Raw genomic sequence first — 25560 nt, forward strand, 5'->3', positions numbered from 1 at the left:
CCCTTGTTTCATGATGTCCCTTTACGGATTGCGTATACAAGGGACAAGAACCTTAAAGATCTACTAAGTCCTTCCACGTATCGCACAACAACGAGGGAGTTTACAGCCCAGCCTTGGGGTTTTGTGAAGTGTGGTGCTTGTAGTATATGCCAGATGACGGTACAGGGTTCCAGCTTTATAAACCCTGTTGACAAAAGAATACACTATTTGAAACATCATATGACTTGTAATTCTGATTTTGTAGTGTACGCTATTTTTTGCCCTTGCAAGAAAGTGTACATAGGGAAAACAATACGTCCGTTCAAAACCAGGATGTATGAGCATCGTTCTAATCTCAAACTCAAGAGAATGAGTGCCCCCATCGTGGAACACTGTTTGGAATTTAAGCACGATTTTTATCACTTATCCTGTATGTGCATTGACCACGAACCTAAGAACGAGCGGGGGGGTGACCGACACACGAGATTACTTCAAAGAGAAGCCAGATGGACTTTCCAACTCAGTGCTTTAAAACCCACCGGTCTGAATGGAAACATCGGCTGGCACTCTTTTTTCTAATGTCTCTTTTCTCTGATGTCTTTTATTACACTTTCGATGACGTCATGAATGCATGGTCTGAAATACGCATGCGTGGCGTCTGTTCACCTCCGGCGCCATTTTTTGAAGTGTTGTTAGGACTGAACACAGTGAGTACGATTTCGTATAAATTTGCAGAGACAATTGGATGTTTTGCCACCTCAGCGTTGGCTCAGCACTTGTCTTACTGTTGTTTTGCAGCTGCTACAAAAAGAGGATCCCTGACGAAGCCATAAGCTTGGCGAAACGGGTCCCGTCGGGCCTTATCCTGCAATCAGATAAGTGCATCATATTTTCACACACCTAGTGCTATTAAAATAAATATTGACAGATAGAGCAGAAAGCACTTGGGATTGGTGTGTGGAGGGTTTTGCGACCAATGATAGAAAATCTGTCCTGCGAAGTTATACCACCACAAGAATTGACTGTTCTGTGTTGGATGCAGGTTTCTGAGGTCTTTCCCTCGAGACACATGTAAAACCAATTGCATTAAGAACCTATTATTGGGAGTTGTGTTTCACAGACAAGAGGTTCTTTACCATTGTTTTGTTTAAGTAGTGAGTCACTATAAATATTAAAAATCCTCTCAAAGAACTATTAAAGGATCTCTCCATGTTCCTAGCTCTTCTCAGGTTCTCTTAAATATCAAGTACTATCATGAAAACAGTTTTGCAGTAATAACAAAGTGATATACCTCTCACAGTATTACAAAGATCTAACGTTATTTTCCATTGAAAACAGGAAAATGTATTTCACTCTCTCAAAAAAGTTTTTGTGCAGAATATAGCAGATTCAGAAGAGTGACAAGCTGAACAACAGTCTTTTTCCCACTGAAAAATTAGGGAATTCATCAATTTTTATCATCTCCAACTTTTAAGTAGTCAATTGTTGCCACCTAGTGGCCAGGAACATAACTCATAACCGCAGATCGAAGTGAGAAACCTTATAAAAATACAGGTGGAAACAATTACTATGTCACAAAATGTTTGCCAAGTGCATGTACAAAGGGCTTGCCATGTAATAGTCACAGCTATAAATAAACCACTGTTTGAGAAGTAGAACATTTACAAATTAAGCTATAAATTGTCTTGCAAAGAAGAAGTCCTTTGAAGCTAGAGTTCTGAACAGATGAAATCATTTTGAGCAATTCATTCTGGGTACAGCATTGCTGGTAGCAACATATAAACTGTGTGTTGAGGGGGTAGGTAAGAGTAGCTTCTAATACACATTTGGAAGCTTAAAGAAAAATTTCAGTTGAGTCCAATCAGAAAGCAGCTCAAGGACCAAACTCGCGGACTGACCCTATATGATACCATAGAATTGCAAACCATCAATGACCTGGCTTGTAGTAGATAAAATATTTATAAAATATTTTTCTGTCTATACATCCATTTTTTGCTAAATGATGTATAAAGTTACCTAGCAGAGCAGTATAACATAGCTAACATTTTTCCAGCTGTCAAATTGCTGCTTTAAACATTTTTATATACTGTATATATTTTTCCTAAAAAGGTACCACCAATTTTCCTTTCAGTACAATTCCTGTTTTCCAGTTTTCCCAGTATTTTTAAACCATTAAACAGAATGGCCAGTTTAGCTTTTGTTCTTAAGAAAAAGGAAGACATTTTCCTATACCATATGATATTCCCAATAGCTGAAGTTCAGGAATTCCATTCAAACAAGTATTTTTGAAATGTAATTTAATTAGAAATAATAAAGATAATAATTGAGTTTTACATTTTCTTTTTCCTTGCTCCTTTTGTAACACTGGAGAGATAAGCATCATAGATGATATTTAGGAAATTGTCGTCATTCTGAAAAATAAAAGGACATGCTGTATGACAGATATACCATACTGAAGTAGAATCTTTCTATATGCTTGATTAAGGCATATAACAAGCTTGTAGGATAAGACAAATTATAGCATGTGCAGTAGTAATTCTCTGTTTTTAGTTTTGTTGCCACAGTAGATCAAATGCACACAGTATAAATAACAAATTGATTTTCCAGGTCCACATAGCAAATGTGGTAAAAATTTTGGGGTCAATATTCAATGTTTTGTTGACCACTAGTGTTATTCCCAGATATTCAATGCTGGGCATCTGTCTGGGATTCGACACTAAATATCCAGCTTTGTGAAGCAGGTCAATGCGTAGCTAGTTCAGCACTTAACTGGCTATAGGTTACTGCATAAAGATAGGACTAACTTTTATGTGGTTAGCCTAGCCAGTAAATGCTGAATATCGGCACTTAACTGGCCAACTAGCAACTCCACTTCTGGAATGCCCCCAAGATAACAGGTTAACACTGAACTGCAAACTAGCTAAGTGCCACTGAAAATGACCGGTTAGCCTTAAACAGGCAATCTAACCGGCCAGAAGTCATTTCTGGTCAGTTAAATGGCATTGAATATTTGACCCCCTTGCTTTTTTTGTCTTAAAACTATGACCCACCAAAATATTAGCTATATGAACAGATCATATTATTGTACATGTCCTTGTAGTCAGAAATTACACCATTATAACTCTAAGAGTACAACTGATTTATAATCTCACAGAGAACTTAATAAGATATGATCACATGCCTGCAACAAGACAGAAGTTTCCATGTGCGATGAGAATGAGGACAACTCTCTACACAAGACCACCATGAACTAAACTGTTACACTTCACATAACAAGTATGTTAGTGTATTATTGCCAAGAATGGCAACAGAAGATCATTTGAATAATACTCATTTAATATTAGTGTTATTGTGTACATGCCTAACAAAGACTAATTGTTAGTCATTTTGATTTTACCTTAAGTAACTATAGAAACGAATTGTATAATATGATAAACAAATGAAACTAGAGATACTCTGGGTGATCCCCAGGCCTATCATGCATCCTGACAGGCATGTTTGCAATATATAGTCCTAGGCCTGATTATCCTACTTATGATATGCTGCATAGAGCACAACAGTGACCCCAGTTTCCAAGAGGTAGAATGATGCAGAGTGAAAAATAATGACTTCCTTGTTATTGAAAACTGAGTTCACTGCGCCAAAACCAAGGCCTTAATTTCATCTTTTACCAATGGCCTTTGTTTTTTTATCTGACCAGCTGTGATAGTCAAGAATTTAGAGAACTCAGAGTTTCACCAATAATAATAATTTTATTTTATCCTTTTCTTTGTTGAGTATACAATAATACTTCAAAAATCAGGGTAAATACAAACGAATATAGACATACATAAATGCTTCTAAAACAATCTGAATACAAAGAAACTCTGGGGGAGCAAAGCAGTTCAAAAGACTTGAAATAGACTTGCGACAGTCTCTGGTTTGCTCAGTTGAGTAGTAAAGGGGGGTTATCCACTTCAGGCGCTGTCTTGGTGGGGGCACCGGCACTCGTCCTCCTCTCCGTCCCCCACTCCTTCCCCCCCTACTACCATGTGCACTCCTTCCCTCATACCTCTTAACGTTTCCAATGCGAGCAGCAACCCTAACCTGCTGCTCGCGCCAGTGTCAGCTCTTCCTCTGACATCACTTCCTGGGCCCGCACCAAGGAAGTGACATCAGAGGAAGAGCCAACAATGGGGTGAGCAGCAGGCTGGGCTTGCTGCTTGCGCAAGGAATATTAAAGAGATATGAGGGAAGGGGGGCACTTGTGTGGTAGGAGTGGGCGGGGAAGGAGTGGGTGAGGGGGGGGGAGAAGAGTGTGCTATAGTTTTTGGAGAATTGATTTGCAATTCACTGTGACTGTTCAGTCCCCTTTATTTGTTAAACCACAAAGAACTGCAAAGTTTTATAGTATACAAATATGATTTTATTTTTATGCTATATTTATCTCTTATAGTTTGAAATTTGGGGGTCCTCATGAAATTCTCTCATATAAACCAATGAATACTTTGCTATAATGGGATCCTATAGGCCAGTGGTCTCAAACTCGCGGCCCGCCGGGTACTATTTTGAGGCCCTTAGTATGTTTATCATAATCACAAAAGTAAAATAAAACAGTTTCTTGATCATACGTCTCTTTAGCTATAAATGACAATATTATTATTAAGACTTAGCCAAAAGGAAAGATTTATAAACTATGAAGAGTTTTACCTCAGAATGCAAAATTGTCATTTCTTTAATAAGACATTAACTATTTTTTTTCTGAGGCCCTCCAAGTACCTACAAATCCAAAATATGGTTCTGCAAATGGTTTGAGTTTGAGGCCACTGCTATAGGCCAAAACCAAATCTCTGGCTCTCTTGAACCCAAGTCCATAGCACCATTTTATCACTCGTTTCTTTCTTGGCCAGCCCCATACCTGGGAGCTGGACATTCAATAAATCATAGTACAGATTTCAGTTTTCAAATTCAGTATCAAAGGTCTCGGGCACTATGGAGTAATAGGTTCTTCTGCACCTTTGGCTGTCCTGATTAGTTTCTCTCTATTACAGCAGCATAGATGCCTGTTGTCATCAGTGTCAGTCCAGGTGCTATCACATGGCTGTGGTAGGTATGCTTGTAGGACAGGTTTCATTGCTTACAGGTGATGTGACATCCTGCAGGTAAGAACAAGGACAGCAGGATCTAGACCAAGTTTGTCCACCATGCCCCTTTCCTTGTTTAAAAGCAGACTGAAAACCTATCTTTTTGATATAGCCTTCAATCTACAACCCTACTCCCCACCAACCCAGCCCCATTGATTAACTGTTCCCCTTAACTGTTTCCATGACATCCTGTTTGTCTGTCTGCTTAGATTGTAAGCTCTTTCAAGCAGGGACTTTCTTCTTCTTTGTGACTCTGTACAGCACTGCGTACGTCTGGTAGCACTATAGAAATAATAGTACACTTCTCCCTCCATATTCGCTGTTATAGGGAATTAACAGACCCGTGAATACAGAAAAACCACAAATAACTTTTTCATATGTTATTCGTGGTTTTCTATTAAAAACCATCGTGAATATGGTGAAACCGCGAACAACATGATGGGAGACCTGGCCTGTTCCTGAAGGAGAGGCAAAACACGGTGAAGAAAGTGCTCGGAATCGGCGATTTTCTCTGTAAATGCTTGGAATCAGCGATTTCTCTATGTAAGCTGACATAATTTGGGGGGAGGAGCCAGCAAGCTAAAAACCGTGAATAATCGAAACCGCGAATACGGAGGGAGAAGTGTAGTAGTAGCCCATGAAGCTGCAACTCTCCTGGTTGGGTGAGCCTGAGAGAAATCAAAAGTTGCTTTCCACAGTCAACGTATGTCAACGAGATGGCCATGCAAATCCATCTGGCAATAGGGACCTTGGATGTCAGCTTACCATGCTTGGACTGACTAGTGAGCACAAACAGATGAACAGAAAGATGAAAATCATTGGTCCTTTCTAAATAGTGAAGTCTCTTTACACATCCAGTTTCTGTAATATCCCATACTGTTTATCTGACCCAGTGGGTTGCAAAGCAGGCACACGAACCTCTTGGTTGATGTGAAAATCGGAAACAACTTTTGAAAGAAAGAACAGTGATTCTGTGAAAGGGCTTTCTACAATAGAGCTTCCGTGATTCTGCGAAAAGGCTTTCTACAATAGAGCTTGTTATTCTGAAATACAGCTCAAGGAGACGACTGCCACAAGGAACACTGTTTTGATCGTTAGGTCCAATAGGGATGAATCTTTCAATGGCTCATATAGAGATTTAGATTGCAGAAACTGTTTATTTTTTGTTTATCTTTATTCTTTACTGTTCTGTATGAACTGTACTATGAAAAATTATAAAAATAGAGATTTAGTAAGGCCCTTCAAAACTGTGTTGAGGATCCCCATCGATAAAGAATGATGAGCCTCTTAGAAATCTGGTTACATCCAGATGATCTGTAAGTGAAACCGAATCATTGTGCACCTAGAAACCTGAGAGACCTGTCACTTGAACTTTGAGGGAAACCACTGCAAACTTTTTTTCCCGACTGGCTTGTAGAAAAGCAAGGACCACCAGAATGGGCGATCAGAGCAATTCCACCTAGTCTCTTTCACAAGACTGAGGAAAAGCCTCCCAAAACCTGGCATAGGCCACCACAGTAGAGGGCTATTTAGGCTGCAAGAGTGTGGCAGTGATTATGTCTGAATAGCCTCTTGGAACTAGTGCTTTGCACTCAAGAGCCATGTCATAAGACCAAAGCATTGGGGATTCTCCATGGGAACTGGTCTCTGACTTAGAAGATTGTGATAAAGAGGGAGCTCGAGGCCCCTGACTCTCTGAAGACAGACGAGGTCTGCATACCAGAGACAGTGAAGCCAGTCCAGGGCCACTAAAATCACGAGACTTAGATGAGTCGCAATCCTGCAGATGACTTGGCCCACCATGGGTTAAGGTGAGAAAATATAAAGGAGATAAAGTTTTATTTTATTTTTCTTTCCAGCTTATGATTTATCTTTAATCTTATCTATTGTTTTGCCTTTTGTCTTTGTTTTGTTCTATTTCTATCATTTAAATTTCTCCAGAATTCTACTGTTCAACGGCTCCCCCTTCTGCTTCTATTCCTTTCTCTCCTCTCTTCTACCTTCCAAAGTATTTAGATCAATGCTGTCTTGTTAAAATGTTTATTTTATTTTTATTTTTCCTCTAACTCTACTTTTCACTTCTCTATTACCCTCCAGGTACTTTAGTTAGATTTTGAGCCTTCGGGACAGTAAGGGAATTTTTCAAGTACCTTTCTTATTTCTAATCTTAATGTATATTTTCTGTAAACCGCTTAGAACCTAACGGATGTAGCGGTATATAAGAAATAAATTACATTACATTACATTACATCCTGACTTGGCCAGGGCTGAACTAATGAATCCAGCCCTAAGCTACCTGGCTCTGCTCTTTGACAAGCAGCACACGACTTTTGAGTTCTTGGCAAAAGCTATCAAGTCCATTACTGTTATACCCCAACAATTCACAATGAACTGGAACGCCTTTTGAGAGAGGGCCCACTCTCTAGGACTTGTCAACTGAAAAAGTCAGCTTGAACATGTTCTACTCCATTCACAAGGGCAGCAAAGAGGGCATGAAGGCATACTTCTATCCACCGGAAGACCATCTGTGCTTCCAGATGCAAGGGAGCACTTCCTGTTCACATATGCTACTGCTGCTGCGTAGTCAGAAAACACTTACTACTTTTTCCCCTATGGTTTCTTCCAGAGTTCTTAACGCGAGCCAAATGACTCAAAGTAGAGAATGATAAAGTGAAAAAATTTGTCCCCGTCTCCACAAATTGGTCCCTGTTCCTGCGAGCTTCGCCCCATCCCCACGAGTTCGGCCCCCGTCCCCACAAACCATCTGATCCCATCCGCACAAGCCTCAAATAGTTTTATACTGAATTTTATTAAAGCATAAAAAAGAAAAAATATTCTGTACAATTGTCACTTTATAAAACAGAGTTCTGGCTGCCAAACTAGAGGAAGAGATCTTCAGCTGGCAGGGCTTTGTTTATAAATGTTTATCAACACAACTACAATACGACTTTATCCTAAAGCAAAAAAAAAAAAAAGAAAAGTAATAGAAATTCTTTTTCTACCTTTGTTTTCTGATTTCTGCTTTCCTCATCTTCTTGTCATTCTCTTCTTTCCATACAATGTTTGCCTTCTCTCTGCCTCTTCCATATGGCATCTGCTCTATTTCTATGGCTCTACCAGAAACTGTCTGCCTCTCCCTTCCATCTCTCCCTCGCCCCCTCCCATTGGTCTGGCACCCATCTTCTTCCCTTCGCTCCCCCCATGGTCTGGCATCTGTCTTCTTCTATCTCTCACTCCCTCCCCCAGGTGGTTTTTAGCAACTCTCCCTCCTTTCCTCTCTTCAGATCTGGTATCTGTCTCCTCCCCCTCCCCAATGCTCTGGTATCTCTCTCTCTTCTCCCTTTCACTTCCTTTTCTTTTCTGCTCTACTTTCCCAATTTGTTTTCTACCTCTCCACTTCCATCCAGCTTCTGTCCTCCACACTTCCATGCAGTGTCTGTTTTCCTTCTCTCTCTCCTCTCTACTTTCATGCGGTGTCTGCTCCCCCTCTTTCTCCTCCCCACTTCTATGCAGTGTAGGCTCTCCCCTCTCTCCTCTTTATTTCCCTTCAGCATCTGTTCTTCTCTCCCCTCCCTCTCCACTTCCCTTCAGTGCCACTCAACCTCTTCCTCACATTGGACCATCTCCATTCCTTCACAGGCGATTTTCAGAATCAAAGTTTTCTCTCTCTGAGCGTCCTGGACACCACAGCCTTCTCACATGTCAGACACAACTGCCCCAACATTTCCTCTGATGCAACTTCCTGTTTCCGTCTGGGCGGCTTGCATCAGAGGAGAAGTTTTGGGGCAATTGCGCACAACTTGTGAGAAGGCTGTGGTGTCCGGGCCGCTTGGAGAGAGAAAAATCTGAAAAGTACAAGTGAAGGTGAGGCGAAGGGAGGGAGATGGCCCAACGAGGGGAAGAAATGCCTGGACCATGGCGATTGGAAGGGGGCTGCTGACTGGGAGAGGTGGGAAGGGAGGCAACATGTGGAAAATACTTAACTGCGGGGACAAGGCCATTCACCGCTCCACGAGGAGTTGAATGTTCTTGTTCCCATACCTGTAGCTACCAGTCTTTTATTCGCCCCATTCCTGTGGGCTACAGTGTCATTCTCTAGCTCGAAGCTTTAGACAGTGTATGAACCATCCCTTTTAATGGCGAATATACTGGCCCTGGATAGAGCAGCCTCCGCAATGGGCTCCCCAATCCGCAATGGGCTCCTAAACCGAAAAGGCTGGCATTGGTTGGGAGAGTCACCCACTCTGAAATACGGAGAGGCATGCCCCTGGACAAGGTGTTCTCTTAAAGCTACCAACATAAGCTGCTCCTCGCTGCCCCTGTCAATAGGAGCTGCATATGAAGAGAATGACGTTGTGGAGACCACTGAAACAGGAGTCTCCTTTAGGGGCTGCATATGCGGCCTGGCCCAGGGAGCAATCTTCAGAGAAGTTGTCATGAAGCCCAACACCTGAAGCTAGTGACATACAGTGGAGGTCAGAAGTGCTAAGAGATCCAAGATTTGTTTCTGGAGCTTCTGTTTACAAGGTTTGGGAAGAGAAATGCAACCCAGTGCCATGTCAAACTGAATTCCTACATATTCCAAAGTCTGAGTTGGTTCCAGATGGCTCTTCTTGAAGTTGACTATTCAGCCCAACTTTTGCAGGAGAGCCACCACCTTCCTCGCACTCCTGCTTGGATGGAGCTCTGATGAGCCAATTGCCCAGATAAGGGTGTACCTGAACCCCCATTTTGCAGAGGAGCTGATACCACCACAGTATTTGATGAAAATGCAGTGGGCTATCACCAAACCAAAGGGAAGGGCTGCAAACTGGAAATGCTCCTGGAGAAATCTCAGATATTTCCTGTTTCTCAGAAAGATGGACTAAACTAAAACTAAACTAAACCTTAAGTTTATATACCGCGTCATCTCCACGGAAGTGGAGCTCGACACGGTTTACAGGAATTAAAAACAAAGAAAGGAACTCCAATGGAAGGAAGGAGGGCTTGGTAAACAGGAAGGAGAGAGGGGGAGGGAGGGGGTAGTTACATTTTTGAGAAAAGCCAGGTTTTCAGATGTTTTCTGAAGTGTTGGATGGACATATGTAGATAGGCCTCTGTCAAATGCAGCAATGCTAGAAATTCACCTGGAGCCACCACTGTAATGACTGAATGGGCTGTTTCTATGTGGAAATGTGGGATCTTCAGAAATGCATTGACTGTCTTGAGATCCAAGATGGGCCTCCAGTCTTCTGCGCCTTTCAGGGGCACAATGAAGTGTAAGGAGTATCTGCCCAGGCCTTTTTCATCATCAGGCATGAATGTCTAAGAGTCACTGAAGCATGGCTCGAACCTTAACCTCCTTTTCCGGCATCCTGGATGGAGAATCTAGAAACAAATCCGGTGCGGAGCGAAAGAACGCTCTATCTTGTGACCCTCTCGTATGATGTCCAGTCCCTATATGTCAGAGGAAATCTTTTCCCACTCCCACTGAAAATACTGACAACCGCCCCCCAATGTGTGGAGGTGAGGCTCCAAGTTCAGCGTCATTGGGACTTTTTAGAGGAAGGGTTGATGCGAGACCCAGAAGTCTGCTGGTGACTGGGATTGCGATAGCGCTTTTGTTCTCTTGGAAAAATCTCTGGGCCGAGGAACTCGAGTTACTTTGGTGAGACCAGTGAGACAGATGAAAATTACTTCAACTCCCCACAGAGGTGCGGTAAGGTCTGCTGTTTGGCAGCGACCTAGGGCGGCGATCTACTACACTGGCCATGAGTTCATCTAGGCCAGGGCTGTTCAAGTCCGGTCCTCAAGATCTACTGGCAGGCCAGGTTTTCAGGATATCCGCAATGAATATGCACTGCCTTCTTGGTATGCAAATCTCTCTCTCATGCATATTCATTGTGGATATCTTGAAAACCTGGCCTGCCAGTAGATCTCGAGGACTGGACTTGGGCAGCCCTGATCTAGGCCCTTACCAAAAAGCATCTGTCCTTTGAAGGGCAGCTTGTCTTAGATTGCTTTAGAAGCTGAGTCACTGGCCCACTGTCTGATCCTGATCCCTGCAAGTGAAGACGCTCCTTGAAAACACTGAGGCGCGCTCTGTGCAACATGGCCAGGGTCCATTAAAAACACTCTCCATATGAGATGGACAAATTCTGGGGAGAACTCTTGCATGGGGCAAAAAAATGATCCCTGATGGATCTCTGGCGTGGCATTCATGGGTTCCACAGACGTCATGTGCCCACGCTTCATGCTATCACCAGTTTCAGGTGCCAGGTGGAATTTTCTCATCTCCCGGACCAAGGACTGTTTCCCAGCACTGGAAGATATGAACAGGGCTGGGCCCAAAGCACTCGCAACCCTCCTCATATGCGCAGTAACAGGTGTTATCCAGGGACAGCAGGCACGAATGGGTGACATCACCAACTTACCATAAAGCAATGTTACTTACCGTAACAGTTGTTATTCAGGGACAGCAGGCAGCTATTCTCACTAGTGGGTGATGTCATCCGACAGAGCCCCGATACGGACATCTTGCAAGCATGTCTTGCTTGAAGAAACTCAGAAGTTTCGAGATGCCCGCACCGCGCATGCGCCAGTGCCTTCCCGCCCGATGCTCCGGACGTGTCTCCTCAGTTCAGGTAGCTAGCAGAGAAGCCAACCCAGGGGAGGTGGGTGGGACGTGAGAATAGCTGCCTGCTGTCCCTGGATAACAACTGTTACGGTAAGTAACATTGCTTTATCCCAGGACAAGCAGGCAGGTATTCTCACTAGTGGGTGACCTCCAAGCTAACCTCAATGGGATGGAGGGAGAGTTGGCAACTTAGGAGAACAAATTTTGTAACACAGTTTGGCCAAACTGCCCATCCCGTCTGGAGAAAATATCCAGACAATAATGAGAGGTGAACGTATGAACCGAGGACCAAGTGGCAGCCCTACAAATCTCCTCAATCGGTGTCGATCTGAGGAAGGCTACAGAGGCTGCCATCGCTCTGACCCTATGTGCTGTGACCTTACAGGGAAGGGGTAATCCAGCCTGGGCATAGCAGAAAGAGATACAAGCCGCCATCCAGTTGGAGATGGTGCGCTTCGATACAGGTCGTCCCAACTTGTTTGGATCAAAGGAGACGAAAAGTTGAGGAGCAGTTCTGTGTGGTTTGGTGCGATCCAAGTAGAAAGCCAAAGCACGTTTACAGTCCAGAGTGTGAAGAGCTGATTCTCCAGGATGAGAATGAGGCTTTGGAAAGAACACTGGAAGCACAATGGATTGGTTGAGGTGAAATTCAGAGACCACTTTAGGCAGGAATTTCGGGTGAGTGCGGAGGACCACCTTGTCATGATGGAATACTGTGAAAGGTGGGTCCGCCACCAAGGCCTGAAGCTCACTGACCCTGCGAGCAGATGTGAGGCCACCAGAAAAACCACTTTCCAAGTGAGAAACTTTAGTGGAGCTTTGCTCAGAGGCTCAAAAGGAGGTTTCATAAGCTGAGAAAGGACAACATTTAGATCCCAAACCACTGGAGGCGGTTTGAGAGGAGGATTGACATGAAAAAGTCCTTTCATAAATCTGGAAACCACAGGATGAGAAGAGAGAGGTTTCCCTTGTAGAGGCTGATGGAAAGCCGCAATAGCACTCAGGTGGACTCGTATAGATGTCGACTTGAGACCAGACTGAGACAGATGTAAAAGATAGTCCAAAACAGAGGATAGGGAGGCTCGCTGAGGCTCCTTAGAATTGGAAATACACCATGAAGAAAATCTAGTCCATTTTTGGGAGTAGCATTGACGAGTAGCAGGCTTCCTGGAAGCCTCCAAGACATCCCTCACCACCTGGGAAAACTGGTGCGGAGTTACGTTGAGAGGAACCAAGCTGTCAGGTGGAGAGACTGCAGGTTGGGATGAAGCAGAGACCCCTGATGCTGAGTAAGCAGTGAAGGAAACACTAGAAGTAGGTACGGTTCCCTGCTGCTGAGTTGAAGTAGAAGGGAGAACCAAGGTTGCCTGGGCCACCGAGGAGCTATCAGAATCATGGTAGCATGGTCGGACTTCAGCTTGACCAGAGTCTTTTGAATGAGAGGGAATGGCGGAAACGCATACAGAAAGCGATTCCCCCAATCCAGCAGAAAAGCATCTGCCTCGAGGCGATGAGGAGCGTAGATCCTGGAGCAAAACTGAGGCAGCTTGAAATTGTGGGGAGCCGCAAAGAGGTCTATCTAAGGCGTTCCCCACTGAGCAAAGATCTGATGAAGGGGCTTGGAGTGGAGTGTCCATTCGTGAGGCTGGAGAAGACGACTCAGTTTGTCCGCCAAGACATTGTCCTTCCCCTGAATGTAGACAGCTTTGAGGAAGGTGTTGTGGCGAACCGCCCAATCCCAGACTCTGAGAGCTTCCTGGCAGAGGGAGGCCGAGCCCGTGCCCCCTTGCTTGTTGACATAATACATGGCGACCTGATTGTCGGTGCGAATGAGGACCACCATGTCGTGAAGCAGATGTTGAAAAGCTTGAAGAGCATTGAAGATGGTTCTGAGCTCCAGAAGATTGATTTGATGGAGTCGGTCCGCACAGGTCCAGAATCCATAAGTGCGAAGCCCATCCAGATGAGCCCCCTTGGCATAGGTCGAGGAATCGGTAGTGAGAACCTTCTGATGAGGAGGAGTGTGAAACAGCAAACCTCTGGATAGATTCGAAGAGGTCATCCACCAAAGTAGAGACTGCCGAAGAGCAGGAGTGACTATGATGTGTCGAGTCAACGGGTCTGACACTTGAGTCCATTGAGAAGCTAGGGTCCACTGAGAAATTCTGAGATGGAGCCTGGCAAAGGGCGTCACATGAACCGTAGAGGCCATGTGGCCCAGGAGGCCATGTGGCCTCGCTGAGATGGACTGACGAGAAGATACAGACTGGCAGAGACGAAGAAGAGCATCCATGCGCTGAGGAGGAAGGAATGCTCGAAGCTGGATGGTGTCCAGTACCGCCCCGATGAAGGGAAGGGACTGGGTAGGCTGCAGATGAGATTTGGGAAAATTGATCTCGAAGCCTAGGCTCTGCAGGAAGCAGATCGTGGTCAAGGTCGCCGAAATGACCTTTGGAGCTGACGGAGCCTTGATGAGCCAGTCGTCGAGGTATGGAAATACCTGAAGACCCCTGTTCCGGAGTGCAGCGGCCACCACCACCAGACACTTCGTGAAGACTCTGGGAGACGAGGACAGGCCGAATGGAAGCACTCGATACTGCAGATGTAGATGTCCCACCCGAAATCTGAGGAACTTGCGGGAGGCCGGATGAATGGGAATGTGAGTGTAGGCCTCCTTGAGATCCAGAGAGCATAACCAGTCGTTCTGCTCGAGGAGAGGGTAGAGAGAAGCAAGTGTCAGCATGCGAAACCTCTCCTTGACTAGGAATTTGTTGAGGGCCCTGAGGTCCAAAATGGGTCGCAGGTCGCCCGTCTTCTTCGGAACAAGGAAGTACCGGGAGTAAAACCCCTGGTTCAGTTGGTCCGTTGGGACCGGCTCCACGGCACGAAGCCGGAGCAAAGCCTGAGCTTCCTGGAGAAGAAGGGCGGTCTGAGTCAAGTTGGAAGGATACTCTCTTGGAGGGTGGTCCGGAGGGACCCGATGGAAATGAAGAGAGTATCCTTCCTTGATGATAGTAAGGACCCAGAGGTCGGTTGTTACGGCCTCCCAGCGATGATAAAAATGATGGAGGCACCCTCCGATGGGAAAAACAGGGGGAGGCAGAACGAGGTTGGTTATGCCCTCGACGAGACAGTCAAAAAGGCTGAGTGGTCTTAGGGACAGCAGGCAATTGAGACTTAGGCTGACCTTTTTGGGGAGGCTGACGCTTCGCCGGTTGCCTCGCAGGAGGAGTTTGCCTCGGCTGATAACGCCTCTGATAAATCAACGGCGGACGAGAAGGTCGAGACTGCTGAGGCTTAGGCTTCGGCCGAAGGATAGATTGGAAGGACTTTTCGTGGTCAGACAACTTCTTCGTGACAGTCTCGATGGATTCGTCAAAAAAATCCGCCCCAGCACACGGGACGTTTGCCAGGCGGTCCTGAAGATTCAGGTTCATATCAATGGTCCGCAACCAGGCCAACCGGCGCATCGCCACCAAGCAGGCCGCCGCTCGGGCGGAGAGCTCGAACGCATCATAGGCAGATTGCATTAACTGAAGCCGAAGTTGGGACAGCGAAGCAACCACTTCCTCAAACTCAAACCTAGCCTGGGATTCGATGTATGGTGTGAACTTCCGAAGCACAGGTAGAAAAAATTCCAAGTAGGCTGCAAAGTGGAAATTGTAATTCAGGACTCGAGACGCCATCATCGAATTCTGATAGATGCGTCGACCAAACTTATCCATGGTTCTGCCCTCGCGGCCCGGAGGCACTGAAGCATAGACTTGGCCAGGATGAGACCACTTGAGCGAGGATTCGACCAGGAGGGACTGGTGAGAAAGCTAAGGACCCTCGAAGCCTTTATGATGCACCGTGCGGTACCGCGCATCCAATTTGCCAGGGACCGCAGGGATAGAGTAAGGAGACTCGAAGCATCGCATGAAGGTCTGGTCGAGGAGCTTGTGCAGGGGAAGCCGCAAGGACTCTGCCGGAGGACGAGGTAAGTGCATGGTATCGAGGTACTCTTTGGAATATCGAGACCTAGCATCGAGAGTAATGTCCATGTCATCCGCCATCTGCCTGAGGAACGATGAAAAGGACAGTTGGTCTGCCGTCGCCAGTCTGCGAGACGGACTAGAAGAAGAAGAGGCTTCAGGCTCCAGAGAGGCCTGCGAGCAACAGGACGAGTAGAAAACCTCGGGGTCCTCGAACTCCGGGCCCGGAGGAGGAGACCCAGTCGAAGCAGCATACCCCAACCGAGGCAATTTCTTCTGAGGCGAGACGGTCGAGTGTCGAGAGGAATGCTTCGAAGAATGTCTGGATCGATGCCCCTCCCGATGCCTGGAAGGGGATCGAGCCCGTCTGTGAGAAACTGGCTCAGACGCCTCCAAGGAGCAGATTGGACTCGATGCCGTCGATCGCAGAGGCGGCAGAGTCGGAGGCTCCCCTGACGCCGCCCAGGTGTGATAGGGGGTTCGGAAGAACTCGTCCTGCTTCCTGCTATGCCCAGGACTGGGTGGCCCCGAAGGTGGACGCCACACTGAGTCATGGGGCGGAGTAATCGGTTCCAAGGGAGGCAGGTCACTAAACGAGGCTTTCCTCGAGGGGATGGGCTCCAAGGGAGGCATATCACTAAGGGAGGCCCTCCTCGAGGAAATCGGTTCCAAAGGAGGTACAGCGCTAACGGAGGACCTCCTCGAGGACCCGGAACCGCTCGCCGCTCCTCCTCGCTGAGTAACGAGGTAGTGCGGCGAGGAGGAGGAGGAGGGTGCGGTTCGCCCCTCGAAGCCGAAGCTGGAAGGTCACCCTGGATGGTGGCAATCAGCCGAGGCCCCATGGTCTGCATGAGCTCCACGAACTGAGCCTCCAGGATGGACCGCAACGAAGCCGATATGGAGGGATCCGCACCAAAAGGGGGCCCTTCTGCACGGTCTCCGCGCTCCTTGGGTGCTACGTGCTTCTGCTTGCCAGTCTTCGGCACCTTGAGCACCACCGGAGGAACTGTCGGGGTCGATACCTGCTCCGAGGAGACGGATGAAGGCACCGGCGCCGAAGCCGGGGCCGAAACCGGTGTGAACGACGCCGGTTTCAGGAGCCCCGAAGCAGCCGGGGAGGCAGAGGGCTTCGCAGAAGGAGTCGAAGCACCTGTCGACGTCGAAGCTGCAGGATCCGATAAAGCTTCCATCTTGAACATGGACTCCCACAGCAGACAGCGACGCTTAAACGCTCTCGCTGTCAGAGTGGAGCAAGGCCGGCACGATTTCGGGAAGTGATCCGGTCCCAGACACTGTAAGCAGCGTCGATGAGGGTCCGTGAGCGAAATCGCGCGCTGGCACTTGCTACACTTTTTAAAACCGGTGATCGGCCGGGACATAGGCCGGAAAAGCTCCGCCGTAAGGTCGAAGGCGCGGGGCCCCAGCCACGCGTTTTTTTTTTTTGAAAAAGAAATCAAAGAAAGAAATAAATGCACAGGAGAGCCAAAAGAACTCAACCCGCGGCAAAAAAGAAGGCAAAAAAGAGATTCAATGGGCGCAAATTGAAGATAGACTTCTCAGCTCCGCGGAAGAAAAAGAACTGAGGAGACACGCCCTGAGCATCGGGCGGGAAGGCACTGGCGCATGCGCGGTGCGGGCATCTCTAAACTTCTGAGTTTCTTCAAGCAAGACATGCTTGCAAGATGTCCGTATCGGGGCTCTGTCGGATGACATCACCCACTAGTGAGAATACCTGCCTGCTTGTCCTGGGATAACAGGTGTTATCCAGGGACAGCAGGCACAAATGGGTGACATCACCGATGGAGCCCCGGTACGGACCACTTTAAAAGTGCATCGCCACTTTAAGTCTTTGGAAAGTTCGCGAGAGCCCGAACCGCACAAGCATGAGTGCCTTCCCACCCGACGTAGGGTGCGCGGTCCCTCAGTTAAGATAAGCCAGGCAGCGATTGGCTGGCCCAGAACTTCCTCTCCGACGTCAGAATTGATGTTGGAGGTGAAGTTTTGTAAGTCCGGCGCTTTTATGCGCCAGGCCTGGCTTGGGGAAGCAGCAGGGAGAAAAAGATTGCAAAGGCAACGCAATTGACTCGTGGGCCTTTGCAATCTACTGGTCGATCGTGATCGACCATTTGGGCACCCCTGCTTTAGGGTATAAATGTACATTCCTGCTAAGCAGGTACATTTTGTCTAAGCAAACTGCTGTCCCCCTCCCACCCCCCAAAATGTTTTAATCTGCATAAAAAGATGCAGCACAAGAGGCATTCCCAGGGCACAGCTAAACTTCATTCGGTCGGTACGGATAAAGTCAGGTAGATAAATCGAGCCAGGGAAAAGGCTACCCTAAAGTCATCAGGGTAAACTAGGTAGATATATTCAATGGCATACTCACCTGGTTAAGTATCTGGATAACTTAGCTGCTTTTCAACTCTTTGAATATAGGGCCCAACATTCATTAAATACATTATTGGAAAGATGAGCTGTGCACCATGACTGTCCAGCAATATGTATCATGGATTTGTAAGACAACACCCACACTGATAACACTACTGATCAAGAGTTTCCCCAACAGAATGGTATTTTCAATAAAATTGAAAAAGAAAATTAGGAAGCTACAGAATCTGAAATAGCCAAAACTCATTACCCGAATAAGGTGTAGTAGTGTTTCTTGCAGTTGCACCTTTGTTAGTATGCTGCAGTTGCTGCTGGTATTGCTATTCAAAACAGATGATTCTGACACCCTTGGAGGCAAAAGCAGGCAGGCTGGTCCTGGAGTGGATTCTTTGCTTGCCAACGGTAATCTCCCACTTTCTGTACCCTTTGGCTGAACCAGCGTGGACTGAGTGAACACCATGGGGGTCATCAACAGTGATGGAGCCACAGTAGCTGGGATGCGCTGAGGTGAGATGACCTGCTTATAGACCAATGTGACAGAAACCAAGTTACTAACAGGTACCATATTTTTACACATACAAGGCATATTACATGCATGGGTGAACTATACCAGTGGATTTTTTTACTAAGACATGCTAATTGCAAAATCGCTGCGTTTGTTTTTGGGATTTTAGGTATTTTGAAGGATTCATGCACTAATAATGCCAGCAAAAACCTAAAAAGAAACACCCTTAAAAACAAAAGTTAACTTTGCAATCAGACACAGCTTTTTTCTTTGTTGCTCCAAAGTTGTAGAATGCCCTGCCCCAATCCATCAGGAGTCTCCCAACTTTTCCTGGCTTCAAGAAAGCTTTAAAAACTTACCTGTCTAAGCAAGTCTTTAACTAATCTGTCCTATGAGTGGCTCTTTGGGCCTCTGAGTGGGGAGCACAGTACTTTTTCTGAATGCAAGTGTGCTGATTTGTGCTGCCCTATTCGAATATGGAGTTCCTTTCCGCCTGAATGAAATTTACATTGCATACTGCTTTCACCTTCAGAATTGTAAGTACTAAATAAATAAATAACTCACTCATTACCTGAAAAAGGGGATTCTGCTTTTCCGACCTCGATTGCTTTTCTATCCAGGAGTCTAAGGGTTTTGGAGCGCCAGTGGTCTGAACAACTACAGGAAACTTTGCTGCTAGGGCAGGTCTGCTGGAGCCATGGAAGTGCTGTTCCTGTTGCACTATCTGCAGTTTGTTCAACAGTTCTTGTGGTGAAATAAGCCCAGAACTAGTCAATTGGTTGGTAGAGAAAGGAAGTGGAGGTCTAGGAATCTTGGGGTGCTCTGTACCAAGGGGCTGAGGTCTGAGAGTTTGAAGGGTGTCATTGAAATATACAAGCTGTGGCTGGGCTATTGTCTTTATTTCTGTTGCTGGTGCTGCAACAGTTACAGGAGTTCTATTAAAGACTGAAGCTGTGCAGTTGACAGGCACTGCTGTGCTCTGATTTAGTTTGGACATAGGCTCCTGTGGTGCTTGCAGCTTTTGCAACAGACTCTGAGTCCCTGTTTTGTCTTGCAGCTGAAGAGAAGCCACAATACTTTGTATTGGTGCAGGCTGAAAAAGTTCATCAAAGTCCCTTGTACCATTCATACTATCATTTTCAGGCAGCCTATTCTCTAGGAGTTCAGAAACTGGCTGAAGATCTGTTCCACGTACCACAAGTTTCTGAATGGCTGGGCAAAGCTGTTTTTCTGGAGTAAGCATGTTTTCCAGGGCTCCTAGTCTATCAGGCTCCTCGTACGACAGTGAGCGAACTACACCCTGTCGTATATGAGGCCTTTCGGAGTGCTGTTTCAATGGTTGATCTGTGGCATTTTTGAAGGTTTTGTCTTGATTTCCAAAAAGTGCCATTAAAGATAAATGTTGTGGTTCCAAGTCTGTGAACTGAAGGATATAGCATAACAGTAATTGAAAATTCAGATCCTTTAACTCTAACCTATCTCAAGCACTCAATGTAGATGATTATACGTTGTAGTAGGCTGGTTGATGCACTACACACAAAAGTTGATATCACTGGTAATTTTACTTAGGACATATGTATTACAACCAGAATGTAAATAATTTACTATTAAAATTTATGGTCAGCTAGAATAGATTTTATTAAAATCTACATTACACAAATTGAGGCAGTTTCACACTGTTCCAGCTACACTATAATCAGGCGTGCTTAACTGCAATTCTGGAGGGACACAAATCAGTCAAGTTTTCAAGATATCACTAATGAATATGTATGAGATATGTGCATACAATGGAGGCAGTTTACACAAATCTTTTACATGAATATTCATTAGGGATACCCCCCAAATCTGAATTGTTTGAGCCTTCCGAGACTGCAGTTCTGTTTTCTAAAAATTTTAGGAATATAATTTTAAGCTGATTTTTTTTTTTTAATTGAGTTTCTGCTTCAATTCAACTGTTTTAAAGAGGTCACCACATTTGTCAACTTGTGACTTGGTTTTATAATTCTTTTTTTTTTAATACAAAGTCTGACCACCACCAACTCAAGGACCATACCTTTCCCTCCCTTCTTAAACCCCAAAGTCAGAAACAAAAGTGCAACAAACTACCTTGTATACTATGTGCATGAAGTGCAGACTGAGCATACAAGAAGCAATCTACCTTGCTTTGATGAGCTACTGGATTGTGCTGGCTTTCACTGGGTTTCACTGGGATTGGTTTGATTAGATTGGGATTGTTGTAGATGGCAGTGGAACTTGTCATCTGCTTTGGTTCTGAACAGGTTTTGCACTTTAAAACAGAGTAAGGTAATACATTAGTGTTCAAAAATAAGATATTGGGAAATTCATAATATAGAAAAATAAATTAAAGTGAGATCTAGACTAACAAAACAATTAGGATATACATCAAGGTTTAAAGAGACAAAGAAACATCTATATGTGTAGACACACACACAAGGAAATGAATTCTATAAATGGTGTCTAAAAAGCCCAACATTTAACGCTATTCTAGAAATGGCACTCAAAGTTAGGCACTGATTACAGAATAGTGCTTAGCACCAACTGAAATGTGGTGTAATTCCTCACACTTAGAGGTGGACGTAAATTCAATGAACACCCTCGATCTGCCCATGACCCTCCCATTTTCATAGCTTTTTGGAATTGCAGGTAAACATTTAATTAAAACCATTTAGCAACAATATTTGCTAGTCTGCTTGTTACTAAATTAAATTGTGCATGCACCCAAATTTGCATGTAATATTTTTAGGGCTTTTTATAGAATTTGGGGTTAAGGTGCAAGTCATTTGTATATTTATACACACACGTAAGTTACTTACCTGTAGCAGGTGTTCTCCGAGGACAGCAGGTATAGATTCTCACAGATGGGTGATGTCATCCTTGGATATGTGTACTGTCACTTCAAATTTTAAATCAAGTACTATTTCATCTTGTTAGTATCACACAAAGGGCTACCCATAGATATTGTTCTCTATTGTATGGACCTTCAGATCGCCACCAGGCAGAATGCTCCCAGTTGCTGTATACTCTTCGTCGGTCCAGCCTTTATTAATTCTTCATATAGGACTCATTTTGTATTTTTTTCTTATATTATTTTTTCTTAAAGTTTTCTATATATTAAAATTGAAGGAACATCACTTAAGAGGAAGAGATCACTATAAGCTAAGTGATGTTCCTTTAATTTTAATATATAGAAAACTTTAACAAAAAAATAATATGAGGTTTTGTGCAATCCAAGTAGCATTTTAGAGCATGTTTACAGTCTAAAGTGTGGAGAGCTGTCTCACCTGGATGAGAATGCAGTTTTGAGAAGGAAGAACTATGAACTGATCGAGATGAAAGTCCAAGACAACCTTAGGAAGGAACTTGGGATGCGTCCCACAGGACTACTCTGTCGTGATAGAATCTTGTATAGGGTGGATTCGATGCAAGTGCTTGTAGTTCACCAACTCGGTGTGCAGACACAAGGGCTAGGAGAAAAACTACCTTTCAGGTAAGATGTTTTAGTAAGCAAGTAAAAAAATCTGGTTCAAAGGAAGACTTCATAAATGTAGATAGTACAACGCTGAGATCCCATGCAACAGACGGAGCCTTGATAGGTGGTTTAGAGTAAGGTAAAGTCCTTTCATGAATCTGGAGACTAAGGGATGAACAGACAGTGGCTTTTTATCTAATGAATGGAGAGCAAAATGCATTAATGGCACTGAAATGAACCCAAACTGAGTTGGGCTTCAGGCCAGAATTGGAGAGATGAAGAAGGTAGTCCAGAATGGAAGAAAGTAGACAAGTAGTAGCATTCAGGGAATGGAAGCCACACCAGACAGTGAAGTAGACAGGGGTAGGTTTTATATGCTCAGAGAGAGATACCATGCCATGAGCGCTAATGAGGGTAGGTTGGGATGGAAGAGAGAACCTTCACTCTGTGTTAGAAGAGTTGTAAACAATTGCAACTTGTAGGGTTCCTGAGTTGAGAGCTACAGAAGAAGAGGGAACCATGGCGATAAGGATTATGGCACTTTTGTCCCATTCTTGGCAAAGTCTGAGTAGGGTTTTCCCAATAAGTATCGGAGGGAATGTATATAAAAATTTGTTTTCCCAGTGTAGTAGGAAACTATCTGATTCCAGCCGAATGCATTATATAGTCTGAAGCAGAAGAGTGGAAGCATGTTATGGGGGAAAGCAAAGAGATCTATTTTCAGGGTACCTCATTTGGAGATCTGATGTAAGATATACATGTTCAGAGACCACACTTGGAAATGAAGAAATCTGCTGAATTTGTCTACCAACATGTTTTGCTTCCCTGCTACATAAACTGCTCTGAGAAGTATGCTATGAGCAATTGTCCAAGTCCATTCCTCAGATAAGCCGCTCTTAACTTTACCCTTCTCCTCCACTGCCAATTCCAGACTTCGTTCCTTTCATCTAGCTGCCCCCTATGCCTGGAATAAATTACCCGAGTTTGTCCATCAAACCCCTTCCCTTGTTTAAAAGCAGACTGAAAACTCACATTTTTTATATAGCCTTCAATCCTTAACCCTACGCCTCTGCTCTTCAACCCAGCCAGCTGATTATTTGTTCTCCTTAACATCTTATTTGTCCTTCTTGAACTTTAAAAATTACAAAAAATTTATTTCAAGTGGGGGAACATAGAGGAACACTAGGAAACCTTCAAAACCCCTCAAAATTAACTTTTAAGAGATCTATTTTAAGCCTGTCAGCTCCACTTTGTACTCATGGTTACAAGACACAGCCTGTAACTGCTCCCAGCCTTTTCAATGGCTGGATAAGAATTCATTGCCATACTGCTGGAAATTCATCCTTCAAGCTGATCTTTGGGCTGATAGTCAAACTCCTCTGTCTGACTATGCCTCCACCCCAGCTGACCACCGGATGCGCATCTGGACAGGGCCGGATAAATGGTTAGGCCCAGTAGGCACGTGCCTAGGGCCTGAACTTGTCAGGGGGGCCCGGTGAAGAAACAAGTAGCAGACTACTCCATATTTTTTTGTTTTCAAACGGTGACGAGCCCCCAAGAAAATCAGCAATGCACCCCCCCCCCCCCCAGCGGCAGTGTTCAGCCAAAAGCTTCCCCTTTGACGCAGCTTCCTGTTTCCACCTGGGTGGTTCATGTCAGAGGGCAGCTTTGACTGAGCAGCAGCACCACTTGAAACAGAACAGTTGCCGAATCAGCAATCCCAGCAATCCCATGCACTCTCCCAGCTGCATGCACACAGAACACTGGCTCAGACCATCCATCTGGAGGCAGCGCTCATGGCAGTAGCAGCTGTTGCTGCTGCCCTCTGACCTAGCAGTAGCGCGGGTGCAGTTCCCGGTCACCTGCGCTCCTCACTTCTTTTACGCTTAGCCTCTTCCATCCTGGAGAGCCCTTAAACCAATGACACTTCCAGCAGGGTTGTCGTGGCAACAGAGGGGTTGAGAGACCAGATCACCCAGGTGGGAGAGGAAGAGTAGATTGCCTGTGGGGTGGGGTTCTTATGCCCACCCACTTGGATTTCTGGCTACCCAAAATTGGGTGTCGGGGAGAGGATGGAAAAGAGATGGGGAAGATGCTAGGTGGGGTAAAGAGAGAGAGAGAGAAATGGGGAGAAGGGGGAAATATGGCATATGGAGAGGGTAAATGCACATGGAAGGAAGGAAGTCTGCATATAGAGGGGGAGGAGAGAAAGGGAGCAAGGAAGAGGGGAGATGTGCTGCACATGAAGGAAAGGGAAGAAGAAAAGGTAAACAGATTTGAGAAGGAAGCAGAAAAATTGAAGAAAGCTGAATGTTGTCTGTCTTTTTGGCACTGAAGAAGAAAGGAGGTGAGAAAAGAAATAGCAGATGGAAAGGAGGCCTGGGGGAAGAGAGATGCCAAGACCAAGGGAGGGAGGGAAAGGAAGGAAAGGAGATACCAGACCATGGAGCGAGAGACAGAGATAGAAGAGAAGGAGAGGAGAGAGATGCTAGGGCATGAGGGGGGAGGGAAGGAAAGGAAAGGAAAGGAGATAGAGATGTCAGACCAGAAAAATGGAAAGGGGGTGAAGCCGAGATGAATCATGTACAAACAAGAGAAGGGGCACAGGCTAGACAGTTTGTTGAAGGGAAATAGAAAGAGGGAAGATGGCACATGGAAGAAGGAGAGGGCAGACACTGGATGGAGAGGGCAGACAATGGATGGAAGTAAGAGAATGATGAGAAGATGAGGAAAGCAGAAACCAGACAACAAAGGTAGAAAAAAAATTCTATTTCTAATCTAATCTTCCATTTGTGAGTCGCACATACCTATACAGGCTCAAGGCGACAGATCAAAGAGGAAGGGGAAAAGAAGGAAGGGAAGAGAATGTGGAGAGATAAGAGGAGGGACTTAGACGTAAAAGATCCTATACAGAAACTGAAAATTGTTAGTTGTAAAATAGGTGAGTCTTCAGGTTTTTTCTGAATCTAGTGTAGTTTGTCTCTTTCCTGATAGCTTCTGGTAGGTCATTCCAGATTTTTACACCCAGATAAGTTAGCATAGAGTGGAAAATTTGTTTGTAGTGGAGGAATTTTGTGCATGGTATTTGTTTTATTTATTTATTTTTGCTTTAGGATAAAGTATTATTGTAGCTGTGTTGATAATCGTTTATTAATAGAGAGCTTAGAGATGTAAATGGGATGAAAATGAGTTTGGAGGGTAGAATGTTGACTATACATGCTAGGATCAGAGCATCAATGATATCTGTGGCTTCAGTAGAACTATGAAATGCCTTGCTTAGAATCCTGCGGTTTTGTGTGGGGAGGATGAATTTTAAGAAAATGCGGAAAACTCAATTATTTGCCAATACCTTCTTATGCTAAGATATATTTCAGTTGATAATCGCCTTTTAGGAATTTTTTTTACACCAATGTATGATTTAAAATTTGATTTCTGAATTGATTGAATTTGTGCTCTATCCCTGTTTATAACAGGGATGATTAATG

The 25560-nt window shown here is 45.0% G+C and overlaps 1 protein-coding gene across 9 annotated transcripts in view; it reads right to left on the minus strand.

The window, feature by feature from the left end:
* Positions 1-2259: 2259 nt before the first annotated feature.
* Positions 2260-25560, minus strand: part of DCP1B (decapping mRNA 1B) — a 113406-nt gene continuing 90105 nt past the window's right edge. For 7 of the 9 annotated variants that reach the window (XM_033951144.1, XM_033951142.1, XM_033951140.1 and 4 more), the window contains 4 exons: positions 20744-20872; positions 19157-20008; positions 18331-18600; positions 2260-2390 (listed from right to left, as the gene is read on the minus strand). In XM_033951144.1, the coding sequence (XP_033807035.1) occupies positions 2310-2390; positions 18331-18600; positions 19157-20008; positions 20744-20872 (1332 nt within the window). In that variant the 3' untranslated portion in view covers positions 2260-2309. Of the gene's footprint in view, positions 2391-4725; positions 5115-18330; positions 18601-19156; positions 20009-20743; positions 20873-25560 lie in introns of those variants that run through there. The other 2 variants (XM_033951138.1, XM_033951139.1) reach the window with 2 other exon arrangements.

Source organism: Geotrypetes seraphini, chromosome 7, assembly GCF_902459505.1.
Source record: "Geotrypetes seraphini chromosome 7, aGeoSer1.1, whole genome shotgun sequence".
NCBI classification, from domain to species: Eukaryota; Metazoa; Chordata; class Amphibia; order Gymnophiona; family Dermophiidae; genus Geotrypetes; species Geotrypetes seraphini.